The 16,188-nt window shown below is 42.0% G+C and overlaps 1 protein-coding gene across 1 annotated transcript in view; it reads right to left on the bottom strand.

Moving 5' to 3' along the window:
• The window catches only part of ARHGEF38 (Rho guanine nucleotide exchange factor 38), an 80,522-nt gene that overhangs the window by 16,820 nt on the left and 47,514 nt on the right, over nucleotides 1-16,188 (bottom strand). The window contains exons 5-7 of the mRNA XM_075286158.1: nucleotides 12,092-12,109; nucleotides 9,610-9,809; nucleotides 7,859-7,989 (exon numbers count right to left, since the gene is read on the bottom strand). Coding sequence (XP_075142259.1) covers nucleotides 7,859-7,989; nucleotides 9,610-9,809; nucleotides 12,092-12,109 — 349 coding nt within the window. The remainder of the gene's footprint in view (nucleotides 1-7,858; nucleotides 7,990-9,609; nucleotides 9,810-12,091; nucleotides 12,110-16,188) is intronic.

Genomic DNA, 16,188 nt, shown 5'->3' with positions numbered 1-16,188 from the left:
AAAAAAGGCACAACAGGCTTTTCAAAATGTGGCAATCCAAGATGTATGACCTGTAGCAAAGCTTATGTCACTCGGGAAATAGTCATTTGTGCTTCGGATTTCCATATGAAAATTAAAACACAATTAGACTGTAATTCAACATCAGTGATTTATTGTATCCGGTGCATCGGATGCAATAAGGACTATATCGGATGCACTAGTAGAAAAATTAATGTGAGAGTGCAGGAGCATATAAGGGATAGTGGTAAAAGACACACAGAACATATGTCTGGTGTTGCACGACACTTTGCAGAAATACACAGTGGTCAAGTGCAGACATTGCGATTTTGTGCGTTAGAATGGGTGAAACCATCAGTAAGAGGAGGCAATTTAAAAGAAAGATTACTACATCGTGAAGCCTTCTATATCTGGAAATTTAATTCAAGGATACCCAACGGTCTTAACATCAGGACAGACTTGACTTATATATATATTAAAATAGGTGCATATTCTGTATATTCTATGACACTCTTCCTTCTATGTCTACCTTCTTCTCACTCCTTTCTGTATTTCTATATGCCCATTACCTCCCTTCTTTTTTAGCTCAGAAGGTGGAGCTTGATATCCCTCCTACCTTCTGGAGGGAGTGGTCTATAACTTGTCATGTGATCCTTGTGTATGTTTACCTTTACCCCGGAACATGTTGAATCAAAATTCAGAAGGTGGAGAGGGAGGATTATGCATACGCATTGGGACTATTTAAAGGGATAGGAGGCATACTGAAGATAGGAGTATAGATAAGATATTTTCATCCCTTTTAAAAGAAAAGGTAAGCTCACTGGATAGATTGTTTAAGTTTCCTGGGTTGTCAAGGTTACGCGCTGAAACGTCATAATTGATATAATATGAAATATATAGTATATGGACACTGGTGGAAGAGGTGAAATATACATATTTATTATTTATTATTTATTTTGTATGGTTTTTATTACTAATGTGATATAAATGAATCGTATATATTTTAGTATAAGTTACGGAGGTCACGGGGTACCACACAGGTGATTCCAATTAACATAATGGTATATATGGAGAACAGCAGCATTTGTGTAATGTCTATGCCATGAATAAGAGGTCTCTGCCTCGAAACGCGTTGGCGTTTTTTATTGCCATGGGCATGTGATTTTTTCTTTTTTGTCCTTGTCTGTTCGTGAAGTATGTTTTTCTTTTTTGTCTGCTGATATGTTTTTTTTTTTAAACGAACCATTAAAAGTTAATTTTTATTAAAAAACGAGCCGTGGACGTTGCGGATCAACTTTATTATATTGTTCAGACTGAAAGCCAGACCCTCTCGGACTCGGGATCTATGTGATCGTGCACACCTTGGGACTCGTATGTACTGGTGAGTCTACAGCTTTAAATCCTTCTTGTATAGCACTGGGGGCGTCCCCTGTGCTGTCCGAAAACTCTTCAGCAACGCCTTTGTCTTCTTCTGCCAGCCACCTCCCCGGCCGCATCGTCATCTAAAAGCGCTGACTGCGCATATCCATCAATCATTTTCCTGTGACCTCTTACACGAGCACCTGGTCAGCCACAGGAAAATGGCTGACGGACATGTGCAGCCAGCACTTTTGGATGAAGATGCTGCTGGAGACATGGTGAAGAGGTGGCCAGCAGAAGAAGACAGAGGCGTCACTGGAGAGTTTTTGGACAGCACAGGGCATGCCCCAGTACTGTTTGAGCAAAGGAGAGCGCCCCCTGTGCTGTATGAACACTCATTTAAATATGGAAAAAATACAAAATTTATCAGGAACAGCGGCGCGGATGAGAAAAAGAAAGGCAAAAGAAAAATAGTTTCTTAGGCCAGGGCCCCACAGGACGTAAACGCCGCAATTTGCCCGCAGCAGAGACGCTGCGGGAAAAATTGCGTCGTTTTACAGTGCAAGCAAAGGGGATGGGATTCATGCCAATCCCATGCCCACTTTGCGGAAAAAAACGCAGTGTGGACACGTTGCGATTTGCAAAGCCGTTGTGGCTTTGCAAATCGCAGCATGTGAATTATATCTATGGAAATGCTGGGGGCTTTCCCATTGATATAATTGTAACAGAAAGTCCGCGGCGGAAAACTCAGCGAACTTACTGTTTAAAGCGCTGCGGAAAGAACTGCAGTGCGTACACGCCGCGGTTCTTTCCGCAGCGCTTTAGCCCTGCGATTACGGCACGTGGGGCCTTAGCCTTAAGGCTATTCCGACGTGTACTTGCTTAAAAAAAGCATTCTAATGATAGAATCCCTTTAATCCTTGCCATTTTGGATCTCACGTATATCTAATAACAGGGGTGTGTTCTTCGGCACTTAATCTGCTGTAAATTTTAAAATGCAGTATTGAAAATGTTGGAGGAGATTTATTAGTTCTCAGTTTATGGCATAAATGATTTCAATATTCTACGCTAGCAAGGAGTTTAGGTGCATGCAGTGTTGGACTGGCATGTCTAGGACCCAGCGGCTCTGACTCTACCACTACTGGCATCACGCCTTTTTCCTAGTCCCAAAGATTTATCATCATTTACACCAATTTTCTGGCATAAATTATGCCAGATTTCTATGCCAGCAAGGATCTAATATGGAATTCTGCTCAAGTTTGTCTAATTTATGAGGAGGCGTGCACGTCACTATAAATTAAGTGCAAACTCCAGCAGGTGGAAGACATTGTTCTTGATAAACCATCCCTTCTATTTTCTATATTACTCAGAAGTGTCACAATCTGTTTTCATTGTGGCATCTGAGGGGTTAAATGACTGAGATTGTTGTCTCAGCCATTAGAGCAGGTACTATCGCCGCAGCATAATGGTACAGTGGTTAGCAAGAATAAAACTACAACTGTCAGCACAACCTGCTGGGGGGTTGTAGTTCTCAGCAGGGCCGTATTGGTGGTCCCAGTGCAAAGTTTCACAAGTGGACCCCTCTATCACCACCACTTGGACATACCTGGCCCACCTAAGTTAGAATGGCCACCACATAATATAATTCCTTCTTAGTGGCCCCATACAATATAAGTGGTCATGCCCCTGCACTTATAAATAGTAGTCCTTCCTTATAAATATATCCTATTCACAGCTAACTGCCCCTTATCAGTAATATTTATAAGGCAGTCATTATTTATAAGCAGGGACTATTATTTAAAAAGATGGCATTTTTCTTTATAAGGGAGGGCTAAGATTCCTTGCTTATAAATAATAATGCCCCCTTATAAATAATACTCCCTGCTTATGAATAGTGCCCCTTATGAGTAATTGTCACTTCTCATAAATAATAGTCACCCTCATCATTAATAGGCCCTGATTATAAATAATAGTTCCTCTTTATTTAGAAGGGAACTATTAATTCTAAGGGAAGAACTATTATTCATACGGAGGGCAACTATTTATACGGGGGAATTGTTATTTTTAAGTAAAGGAACTATTTTATATAAGGGAGAAGTATTATGAGGGGGAAACCTTTTAAGGGGGGCTTTTTTAAGAGTGAACTATTGTTTATTAGGAGAAAAATTTTATTTTTAAGGTGGGCTATTATTTATAATATTTTCCAATTATAATAGCCCTCCTTAAATAAAAATAGTTCACCCACTATAAATAATACCCCCTTATAAATAATATGTCCATGTTCAAAAATAAGTGCTCCCTCAGCAGTAATTGTTCCCTTTATTTTAACCCCACCCCCAAAAAAAACAAACAAACAAACAAACAAAGAAACAAAACAATAAATCTTATACTCAAATTAGCACAATTACCCAATAAGTGGACCAGTTTACACCTTTTGTTGCACTCTGGTGCACGTACAGGGCAGGTAACACGACACAGTGATGTCATCACCTATGATCTCTGAAAATGCTCCCACTCTTCCTTGACCCTCTGAGAACTGTAGGGAAATGGTGCACTTGCATTGGGAAAGCTCCACTTACAACATAGTATGCCGATACAGTTGAAGCCTAAACCTACAGTTCTTAGAGGGTCAAGTCAAAGTAGGAGCATTTTCAGAGAGTGGAAAGCGAAATGAAATGGAGGTAGACTTCTGACTCAGATTCCTCTTTATTTTCCAACCCTCCAGATCCCTATGGTGGAAAGCCAAAGCAGAGCTTCACCCTCTGATCAGCCCATTAAAGGCTTATTTAAAAAACTAGCAAGAGACCGGCCAAGACCCCTAATGGAGTGGGGCCCTCCAGGGGATTCACCAGTACTCCGATGGGCCTGTCAAAGCCTGGGTGCAGGAACCTGTGGGTTTCTGATGGGTACACTTTTCATATACACCTCAGAAGAAAAAAAAAACAACTATACTCACCTGTTTCCCAGATAGCAGAATCTGAGGTATTTTATCAAAGCAGCCAGTGAGTAGCTGAGTGAGTTATTTCTTTTAAAGAACATTTTATCCATGGGCATGTCCAACACAGTCCAGTCATAGTAATGTGACCACCGCCTACTTTTGACGTCAACGTTAAATAACCAATCGCAGAAGGCACATGTCATCAGCCATCTGGGTGCACTCATCATTGTGGAAGGCACGATGGATCAACAAATATGCATCTATCCTTGCGGACCATGTTCACCCCTACATGCAAATTTTTTTCCCTCAGGATGATGGCATCTACCAGCAAGACAATACAACGTGTCATGAAGCTCGCAGTGTACGTGCGTGGTTTGAGGAGCACCAGGATGAGTTTACTGTACTCCCTTGGCCAGCAAATTCCCCGGACTTGAACCCAATCGAGACTCTGTGCTACCACCTCAATCGGGATGTTTGTCCCATGGATGCTCAACTGAGTAACCTAGCGCAGCTGGCCACGGTACTGGAGTCGGCATGGCTCATCATGCCAGTGAACATCATCACAACATCCCCTCTCTTCCTGCACGTCTCACAGTGGTCCGCTCTGCCAAAGGTGGTTATTCTGGATTTTGACAGTTGGTCACATTAATGTGACTGGACTGTGTAATTGTATTTTGGTATTTGTATTGGTAGACAGTGGCATATGTCACCTATTTGTATCTAGTGCGGCATTAATTTTTTTCTAGAAGCCTCAGTATAACAGCATACGCAAGCATGATTTTGTATATAGTTTAAAAAAATATTAAAGTTATACCAATGTATACTGAATGGAAGCCTATGGATACAGTTCACATATACTGTATGTCGAAAGGCCTTCCCAGTGTATATGCTAAAATATATTGCTAGTGCAGTGTGTACCGTATGTGTCCTTAGTTTAATTAAGAAGAAACGCAAACAGTTGATGATGCTTTTTTGGAGCAAATATTGCTGCAATTTTTTAAAACCACAGCCAAGAGTGAATTCAGCAAGGAGAAATACCTTCCTTTATATTTTTCATTCCTTTTGAATACACTCATGGCTTTGGATAAAAAAAAAACACAGCAAACTCAGCACCAGAAAAGAAAATCAACAAGATCTCAATGGTCGAGATTTATTAGGACTGGTGTTCTGTTCTCCAGTCTTAATTAAGTCTTGAATGGCACGAGATGCCTTTGATTTTTATTAAAAAAAATCCATCTTCTCCATGTGCAGGGACTCCAGGGACTGGCATAGATTTCAGGTATATCTCATGCCAGCTGCTGTAAATTTGTTGTGTCATAAAAATTTGCGAGTGAAGCGAAGAAGGAATAATGTGGCTCATCGTTCTCACAAGAAAGAGTTGCCAAAGATGCGCCATTTATATCCATCTACTCCAAAAAAACTGTTGTAGATGATTTAGTCTGCATAGTCAACAGGGGCATAACTACTAGCGGCTGCTACAGGGCCCATAGCATGAGAGGGCCAGGCCACCTAACATACAGTATATGCTAAGGTTGGGGGTTGGAGGAAGGGCTGGGCAGCTGCAGCTGGGCTTTACCAACAGCACGCAGGCGAATAGAGGGAGAAGGAGCTATAGCTGAACGTCAGACCCACGCTATATTGGGGGAGGGAAGCTTAGACTGCGCACAGCATTATTCCATGTCTGTTATTACAATCAGGGGCCAAACGCAATAAAAATGTTGCCCTTCTCCCATCTCAGTTGCCTGAAAACAGTAGCAGTCAGCTTCCCATACACATCAAACAACCTGGTTGCTAGGTCCTTCTGCTCCCTCCGGTGTCAGCAGTGTTAGGTGGTTTACATGCTGCATGTGTCTAGGAGGTGACAAATGGAAGCATGACTACAGCGTCAGAAATGTACTGCTCCGCAGGAGAATGTGGCTGCGGTTGTACTACTTCATTGTGCCCCCACCCATATACATATACAGCCCTGGCCAAGTTGTTCTTCCTCCTTCTTCTGAATGAGAACCACCATGAGTCATCATGTGTTTATTTTGCATTATCATTGGATCACCGAGTCCTGCTTTTAAACATCTTTTGTGAGACATTAGGATAAGGAAAAAGTATGTTTTTGTAGCCAGTGGGTAACAGTGCCGCACCTCCCATGAGGCGACCTGAAGCGACCGCTTCAGTCAGCGCTATGTCAGGGCCCCAGGGAGGGCGGCATTTTTGCTTAGCTAAGCCAGTCCAGGACAAGCTGTCCTGGACTGGCTTACCACCGAGCGGTGGATTGGGGAGGCCCTCCCTCCAGCGGCCTCCCCTCACGCTCAGGCAGAGAGCAGATCCTTTCCGTGCCTGCGAACACAGCTAAGCCCCGCCCCCTTCGTGTTGCCACGCCCCCTCCGCTCCGCCGCCTCCTTCGGGGGTGGGGGGGGCCCCGTATTTCTGTCGTTCGCCTCGGGCGGCGAAAGAGGTAGGTTCACCCCTGGGTATGAAATATAAAAAAACAAAAAACTTGAGAGTCTTCAGTAGTTGATAAGGGCCTTGTGAATTGGTGAATTGTTTACTTGTATGTACCAATGACCATCCACCCTCCCAGCTAACATTCTATTCTTATGTGTCTCTTTTTACATAAATATGCATCCTTCAGAAATTGTTTTTAACTATACCTGAGGAAGAGGCCGAGAGTCTCGAAAGCTTGTAATCTGTCATTATTAGTTAGCCATTAAAAAAGGTATCAACTACTGAAGACTATCAAATTTTTTGTTTTTTTATATTTTATATGAGACATTAGGATACAGAGATCATGTTACCACCTGTACGAATAAGTTCTGCCCCTGGTACTTAAAGAGGACCTTTCACCATATCCGGGCACAGGCAGTGTTATATACTGCCAGAAAGCTGACTGTGTGCTAAATTCAGCGCACTGTCGGCTTTCCCGATCCGTGCCCGGTGTAAAGCGCTATCGGTCCAAGCTGTGTGAGCAGAGGGAGGGGGCGTTCCTGGCTAACAGTCAGAAACGCCCTTCTGACCATAGAAGAGCTACGGTACCGGGCCGTAAGCTCTTCACACCGGGCACAGATCGGGAAAGCCGACAGTGCGCTGAATTCAGCGCACTGTCAGCTTTCTGGCAGTATATAGAACTGCCTGTGCCCGGATATGGTGAAAGGTCCTCTTTAAGCCACACTGCTCACTTACCGATCCCAGGTCCTGCATAGGGCCTCCTCTGTTTTCCTTTCGGCCTTCACAGGGCACCGCACATTAAATAAGGGCAACTACTGTGTAGGGACCAGTAAAGGGAGCAGCATACTGTGTGGGTGGCCAGTAAAGTTTGATATTATAGGATACTGGGCAAGGGGATCAATAAGGGGGTTATTATAACATGTGGAGGTGAGTAAAGGGAGGCGTTATACTGATGGAGGAGAAAAGTTTGCTATCTGGGTTGTAACTAATAAAGTCTGGGCCCAATAGCAAAGTACTATATGCCCCACTGACTGATGTTTTATCACAGGGAAACTTTCTAGATGGTACATTGTTTGATGCACTATGCCTTGTGTAAAAACTCTCAATCCTGTAAGTGGTACATGCCTGTTCTCGGCCAGTCAATATCTTCAGGTGGCTGGTCACTCTCTTTGACTTCTTTGTAATTGAGTGAATACTGAGCTTGGAAAGTTTGTCTTTCAGAGATTCCTCTTCATCTACCCTCCTGTACTTCAGCACTGAAAAAAATATCAGATATCAAAAGGCATGAAATATTACCACACAGATGTTAAAGGGCAAACTTCTTCTGTAATGTTATATTGACATCAACGTCAAAAAACACCTAGGCTGGACTCATAGAAGAAGATTAATCAATTGAGAATCAAAGGCTGGCGGGAGAGGGAACATTTTTTTGGCTGCAGACTTTAGGAAAGAGCTGCAAAAACTGTGAAGAAGCTTGTGGTGTTGTTTCTTTTGTGCTTTGCTGCTCAACAGACTCGTAGTCAAGGTATGAGACCAGAGATGAGCATATAATGACACTAGAGATATAGGCAATTACAATGACTATATTATCACAAAGATTCAGGGTTTGGCATTGCCATGGCTAAAAATAAAGATGTGACACCATACATATGTCTGGCAATGGGATAAAGATGCAACAGGGGGTGTAGCAGCAGCAACTAACGCCTAAAAGGCCAGTATTGTATACAACACATGGTAGGCTGGGTCTACTACAGTTTTGACTTTGGATTCAAGAGCTTCAGGATATGCTCACGTATTGTGAATCCTAAAATATCACAGCAACATTATTAGTTATGTATATTTGCAAAAAATGTTAAATTTTTAGCTGCCTTGTCCCACCCCGCTCTTTGTGCCACCCCACCCACATGCAGAAAGTCGTGCGCAGTACAGGGATGTGGTGCATCTCTGGCACAAGAAAAGGCCTACTTCAAAGATGCGCCACATTATTCACCCATCTGTGATAGAAAACTGATGCTGATGGGTTGATAAATTCCCCTCTTTGTGTTACCTGTGATTCTCCATTAGAGCTGAATCATCACAGTGAACAGAACATCTTTATGACATATTCAGATCTGCAGCATTTATCTACAGTAGTTTTTATTTTAGGGATTGTATATTCCATATGTAACTATTAAAGCTACATTTACTCCACTTGTGGAAAAAAATACATAGTAAAAAATTGAAGTTTATTTTTCCAGGAGTTATCTTGATGACGTTGAAAAGGTTGATCCCACAAATAATGCGCCATCTACAGAAAGTCTCTTTTAGAAGATGAATTCTGAAATGATGCTAAATGTTCTTATCTGGATAAAACACAGCTCCATGCTGGGGTCAGTATATAATACAGAGTCCTGGCCAGAAAATGAATGATTTACATGAAGCCCTTCATATCAAACATCTGCTCAGCTCCTTCTATTTATAATGCTTCAGATTGCAGGGATTTTCCCGATGTCTGGTTCTCTTCAGGAATTACAATATTTCTGCAGGGCCCATTCAGATGCATGGGGCAGTTACAGAAATGTTAACAAATATGCCATGTGTGAATGTACCCTTATGGCACACACTTCAAGTTATGACTTTAAATGACTGACATAAGCCCACTCCTATGTCTTTAAAAAGCTGTCAAGATGTTGGAGCAGAGTACTGTAAAAAGAGGTAAAGCAGATGCTGCAGAAACTCTCTCATATCAATCAGAATTGAGCAACAGTGAGATTTAACAGTGGAGCAGACAGCTATCTGTAACATGGTATAGATGTGCTGTATACATATTGCTTTATTTCTGTATGTAAATGAACATGGCAATAGAAACTCCATATAATGTGTAATGTGTATTGTACCTAAATCCTTCCTCCTTTTCAGCTCATTGATGTTGCCATTCATGTCTTTGATGGCTGTGAAGGCTTCCTGTAGTGTCCTGTAGTCTGGATGACATGACGGAGTGGAGTTCAGCAGTTCACACAGCAACAGGGGATATTTCATTACTCTCTGGATAGGCTTAATCATCAGGGATCCCATGTCCAGAAGATTTGGTTTGCCTCTGTGAATGAAAATAGGCACATGTATACTACTGACCAGTCATTACTAGTATATATATATTTTTAAATATTTTTATTTTTATGTATTTAAAGAAGTACAACGTGAAGCTGATATAGCAGCCTGAGAGGATGGTGGGCACTTTACAGAAATAAAGATGCGAATGGGAATTCGGAGGATTTGTCAATAGATTCGAGACTATGTGGAATACGTGAAAACAGATGCCCCATGGAAGCAAAACAGCTGTGAAATAAAATGGTGCATGTATTTATCATGGACATTTTTTTTTCAGTATTCACGTGCAAGAGCCCTAACATTTCTATCTTATTTTACTCCACTTTTTTTTTTTATCAAACCCAACCATTGGAGTCAGATTATGACAATTTTTGCGCCGTTTTAAAGGGATTCTATTATTCAGTTGGAATTTTTTATGACTAAAACATCGGAATAGCCTTAAGAAAGGCTATTCTTCTCCTACCTCTCGTTATCTTCTCCACTCCGCCGTTCGCCCGAAATCCCGTTTTTTGTCGGTATGCAAATTAGTTCTCTCACAGCACTGGGGGCAGGCCCCAGCGCTCAAACAGAACTGGGGGCATCCATAATGCTGCAAGAGAACTCTCTTCAGCGCTGCCTCCATCTTCGTCAGCAATGGCCTCTTCATCTTCTCCTTCCGGCGCGCAGTGGCTAAAATTCAACACATGCGCGGCCCGCTGGCAGAGCCGACTTCACATGCGGGCGGCCATGCGGGCGGGCGGCACAATACACTCCTGTAGTTCTATGGAGTCCAGACCGTACTGCGCCTGCTCGCGTAAGCGGCAGCGCCGCACCTCCCATGAGGCGACCTGAAGCGAGCGCTTCAGGCGGCACTATGCCAGGGCTGCAGGGAGGGCGGCATTTTTGCTAACCTAAGCCAGTCCAGGACAAGCTGTCCTGGACTGGCTTAGCACCGAGTGGTGGTTTGGGGAGGCCGCTGGCGCAGCGCTGCTCCAGCAGCCTCCCCTCACGCTCAGGCAGAGCGCAGGCAGTCTCCGGGCCTGCTCTCTGTCGGCGAACGGCGCTAAGCCCCGCCCCCTTCGATTTGCCACGCCCCCTCAGCTAAGCCATGCCCCCGCTCCGCCCCTCCCCCGGCGGGGGGGGGGGCGGCTTTCTGTAGTTCGCCTCAGGCGGCGAAAGGGGCCGGATCACCCCTGGTAAGCGGCCACAAAAAAAATGGCTGCCCGCATGTGAAGTTGGCTCTGACCCACTGCGCGCCGAAAGAAAAAGATGAAGAGGCCGTTGCTGACGAAGATGGAGGCGGCGCTGGAGAGAATTCTCTCGCAGCATTGGGGACGCCCCCAGTGCTGTGAGAGAACTCATTTCCATACCGACAAAATCCGGGATTTCATGCGAATGGTGCCGCTGAGAAGACAACGAGAGAGAGATAGGAGAAGAATAGCCTTTCTTAAGGCTATTCTGATGTTTTAGTCATAAAAAAATGCATTTGAATGATAGAATCCCTTTAAAATGCTGTACTTGATAAATCTGAATTACAGAGAACTAGAGAGAGCACAGAGAAGGGTGGCCAAGATTATTAGGGAAATGGTTGGATAGGAGTACACTATAAATTACCAAACTTGGGGTTATTCAGTTTAGAAAAAAGACGTCTACAGGAAGACCTAATAACAATGTACCAATACATGTAGGCATGAAGAGACAGCACAAAAAACTTTCTACTCTTAGGTTGGTGACAGTGACAATGGGACATTGTCTACACCTAGAGGAGAAAACATTTCACCAGCATAATTGAAAAGATTCTTTACTGTAAGAGCAGAAAGGCCATAGAACTCATCAAAGGAAGCAGTGATGGTGGATACATTGTGCATGTTCAAAGAGGTCTTAGAGGTCTTCTTGAAAGGAAAAATATTACGAGTTATGGGTTTTAGATTTTGGTAAGGACTCAGGGTTTGATACTGATTGCTGGATTTGGAATCTGGAAGGATTTTTTTTTCTCCTGACATGGAGAAATTGTCATCAGCCTCATGAGGTTTTGTTCTTTTTTGCCTTCCTTGGGATCAACACTGTATGGTTATAGGTTGTACTTATACAACCTGTGTCTTCATCCATCATCATCTACTATGTAAATATGTTTGCATTCTCATGACCAAAAACTACAGTGGCCTTGGGAACTGTTGTCCTTTTGTGAAAATATAACAGCTCAGCAAATCCACAAAACTGCCCCCTTTGACCTTGACCCAGTACTATCATATGTAAAACTTCTACAAAAAGGATAAAAAGAAAAATACTTACTGCTCTTCGTATATTTTCCTGTGGAGTAAAACAAGAAAATGTAGAGGGTTAGAGTAAATAACTGCAACATTCTGTCTATGGATAGAAGACACAATATCATGACGTCATGTCATACAAACATGCATTCCTGGTTACAATGAAAGACTATTTCTTATTGCTGTAAGCTGTTACAGGAGGCCACAATGTCACCTACAGTAGTATGTATACTGAGATGGTTAGGGAACGGCCACCACATATAGCCGAAGCCCTGACCCCTCTGCGGTATCTAATACCCATATGATTTTTCAGTTAAGACTGAGGACAGGCTGATGATATATAGTGAACCTACAGATAACTTCAAGATATACCATTATATGAGAATAACCTTGAGTACAGTTTATAAAGTGTGGAGAGGACTACGTAAAAAACTGGGTCTTAATGTATTACACTCCCAATGGCTTCAACTAATAAATAATCTGAATTTCAAGGTCTCACATATTTAGATAGTGGTACCAATTGGGGGTTAGAAATTTAAGAGACATGTGCAAGGACAACTTGCTCCATATGCGATCCTGGGCAGAATTGGGGGGTTTAATGCTATAGGGTATGTCAGAAGACTTCTAGAAGATGAACCCATAGACCAATAAACGTTTTTTTTTTTTGTGGAGAAGGGAGTCCTGTCACTCAATTAGGATGATATATTCCATTGCAAAATAGTATACGTGGAAATTACCCTCTCTGGGATACATGAGATTCTCTTATGCTAGAGATGGGCTACTTGGATACAACGATTTGTATTATAACTAATTTAATAGTTATTTGTGTATCTATAATTGATACATTGTATATGTTCACAAATGTTTGTATTTCTTGTTATACATTTTATTGACTGAGACAATAAAAGAAAGACCATTATAAGAACCCTGTACCAAGTTAGGAAACATATTGCTTTGCACTAGATAAGCTTAATATGCCAGTATAGTAGTAGACAGTAAGCTACCGGTAAATACAAGATATCATGTCTATGGTTAGACTAGGGGATTTAAATACAGACAGTTCTCGGACTTTGGTAAAGTACCAAATGTAGAACTCAATTGTATGATATGTTAGGAAGTGATTTAAAAGGAACCTAAGAGTTGGTTAACATCTGTATTGGTATTCGTTCTGGGGAGTCTGCATGTGGACCCCCCGAACGGACTACCAAACGCAATTGCAAGCGTTGTGCAATGAAAGCTAGAATATAATGGGGTGCGTGTGTTTGCTGCGAGATCTCTGCAGGGAACATGCAGAGAGGAAAGTACTTCACAATCTACTTTCCTCTCCACATGTTCCCTGCAGAGATCTCACGGCAAGCACACGGACCCCATTATAGTCTATGGGGTCTGTGTGCTTTCACTGCACAGCACTTGCAAATATATTTGGTAGTTCGTTCGGGAGGGTCCCCATATGGAATCCCCGAACGGATTGCCAAACACAGATGTGAATGAGGGGTTGCACCATGAAAATACAGTGCAATCTGCAGTCAGCATGCTATAGAGTAGGGGGAAGTAAGTAGATTCCCACATAGTGTTGTTATTATAACTTACCATTTATTCATTAAGACCTCTGCTTATTCTGGGGTTAGGAGTCTAGTGGGCGGTTCTATTGGGTAATTCACAGCTGTATATTGAATGAAGACTGGGAATCACTAAGACTACCCACTGGACTGGATGCTCAAGAGCCTTGTTAAAGCGGAGGCAGAGGTCACTTAAAGGCTCTGGAGCTTCAGGAGGCCCAACGGCCTCTCTACAACTTAAGAAGACACAATTATTAAAGATAGCACATGGTAATATGGGGGCCCCATTATATATTTTGCATTGGGGACCAGGAGCTTCAAGTTACACCTTTGCCTGAGCCCAAAATCAGCAAAAGGTATAAATGAAAAAAATCTAAGTTCTACGGAATCTTTTCTCACAAAACTATATATCAATTTGCTCAGCTCCTCCTCTATAACATGCTTCAGATTTCAGGTATTTTCACGGTGTCTGGTTCTCTTCAGGAATTACAATATTGTATGTACAGAATAAAAACTGCATATGGCTAAGACCCCACGTAGCGAAACACAACCTAAAGGCGCTTTGGAAAAAACCTTGGCGGAAATAAATCATGTTTTTTTCTGCAGTGCTTTTAACAAATTCTGCAGAGTTTTCCTGCAATATGTGAATGGGATTAGCCAGAATCCCATACACTTTGCAAGTACTGTAAAATGCAGCGTTTATGCTGAGGCCAAAACGCTGTGTTTTTGAAACATGGGTCTCCATTTTTCGATGAACAACAGTTACCTATCCACAGGTTAAATACACAGTGTCTTATTGCTGTGAATCTCATCGCTAGTACCCTGCCAATCATGAGAAAAGAGATCTCATGTCCACAGATCTCTGTCCACTCTATGGGTCTGATAAAGATAACTGAACACATAGCTTGGTTATGTTTAGCAGCCCATACAGAATAAATGTCGCAGTACTGTACATGGTCGATCAGTGCTCCGATCAAACAGGGAACATGAGATCACTGATCTCATTATTGTAGTGGCCAGGGTCCGTGGTATTAATCACCTTTCTTCGTCTAAAATTCCCTTCAATCTTTCAATGTTTCTCGCTACTTATGTAATTTCCTAATCTGTTTTTATCTCTGTGCCAATATGTCTGTGTTATGTAGAAAAATCCTTCTGAAAAATCTGTTCATTGCTTAAAGACTAGACTTTGAAGCAGAACCTACCTAGTCATGTATTCTGAAATAGTCACCATCTATCTGCTAAGATAGATTGCCTTACCATCTATTTGTTTCATAGTGTTAAATCCTTTGAATTTTGAGTCATAATTTTCTAAACAGGAATGAAATGAGATGAACATTTCTGGATGTTTGGTATAGGAACCACTTTTTCCAAGACAAATTTTTCCCCAATTTGGCCACAATGGAGCCTTGGTTTCCAGTGACTGTACTTAGAAATGCACAGGCTTTACAGAAGTCATGAACAACATATTCCACTGAATACATGATATCAATAGGCATTATACTGTGGTTAAATAGCCATAAATGCTGCTGTCATCCCCCCATGCACCTGTGCATATACAGTGCAAGTGAATAGCTCCTCATAGGGAAAATGTTGGCTCATTATGCACCAAATTCTAACAAAGAAGCAACATATTTTTAGGATATGGTGCCTTTAAAAGTAAATAATTAAAAGGCTTTCAATAGGAGCAGCGTTCCCTTATTCCTTGTGGTAAAGCCTGTCTTTTCTGTGTCATTCAGTATCAGATAAAAGCATATTCTAGGTTGAATAACCATTCTGAGCATCTATTTAACATTTTGCTCAATGCCTGCAATTCAACATAATTAGCTTTTTTTTCTCATATTCTTTGACTTCAATACCAGCCGGGCTGTGGTGTCAGACGGAGGCAAATTTTATGCGCTCAAGAGAGAAAGACATTTTAGAACTAGAGTATGTGAGAAAGGCCGGGCAGTTCCTGTGATGTGGTTGGAGACAGCAGATTGTTTGTTTTAGGAAGAACATCTACGGGCCATTGATCAATGTTATAGTTTTAAAAATGCTTTCCCATATACAGTCCTATGAAAAAGTTTGGGCACCCCTATTAATCTTAATCATTTTTAGTTCTAAATATTTTGGTGTTTATAACAGCCATTTCAGTTTGATATATCTAATAACTGATGGACACAGTAATATTTCAGGATTGAAATGAGGTTTATTGTACTAACAGAAAATGTGCAATATGCATTAAACCAAAATTTGACCGGTGCAAAAGTATGGGCACCTCAACAGAAAAGTGACATTAATATTTAGTAGATCCTCCTTTTGCAAAGATAACAGCCTCTAGTCGCTTCCTGTAGCTTTTAATCAGTTCCTGGATCCTGGATAAAGGTATTTTGGACAAACAATTCAAGTTCAGTTAAGTTAGATGGTCGCCGAGCATGGACAGCCCGCTTCAAATCATCCCACAGATGTTCAATGATATTCAGGTCTGGGGACTGGGATGGCCATTCCAGAACATTGTAATTGTTCCTCTGCATGAATGCCTGAGGATTTGGAGCGGTGTTTTGGATCATTGTCTTGCTGAAAT

This window comes from Leptodactylus fuscus, chromosome 1 (assembly GCF_031893055.1).
Source record: "Leptodactylus fuscus isolate aLepFus1 chromosome 1, aLepFus1.hap2, whole genome shotgun sequence".
NCBI classification, from domain to species: Eukaryota; Metazoa; Chordata; class Amphibia; order Anura; family Leptodactylidae; genus Leptodactylus; species Leptodactylus fuscus.
This window is presented reverse-complemented; position numbering and strand designations above follow the sequence as displayed.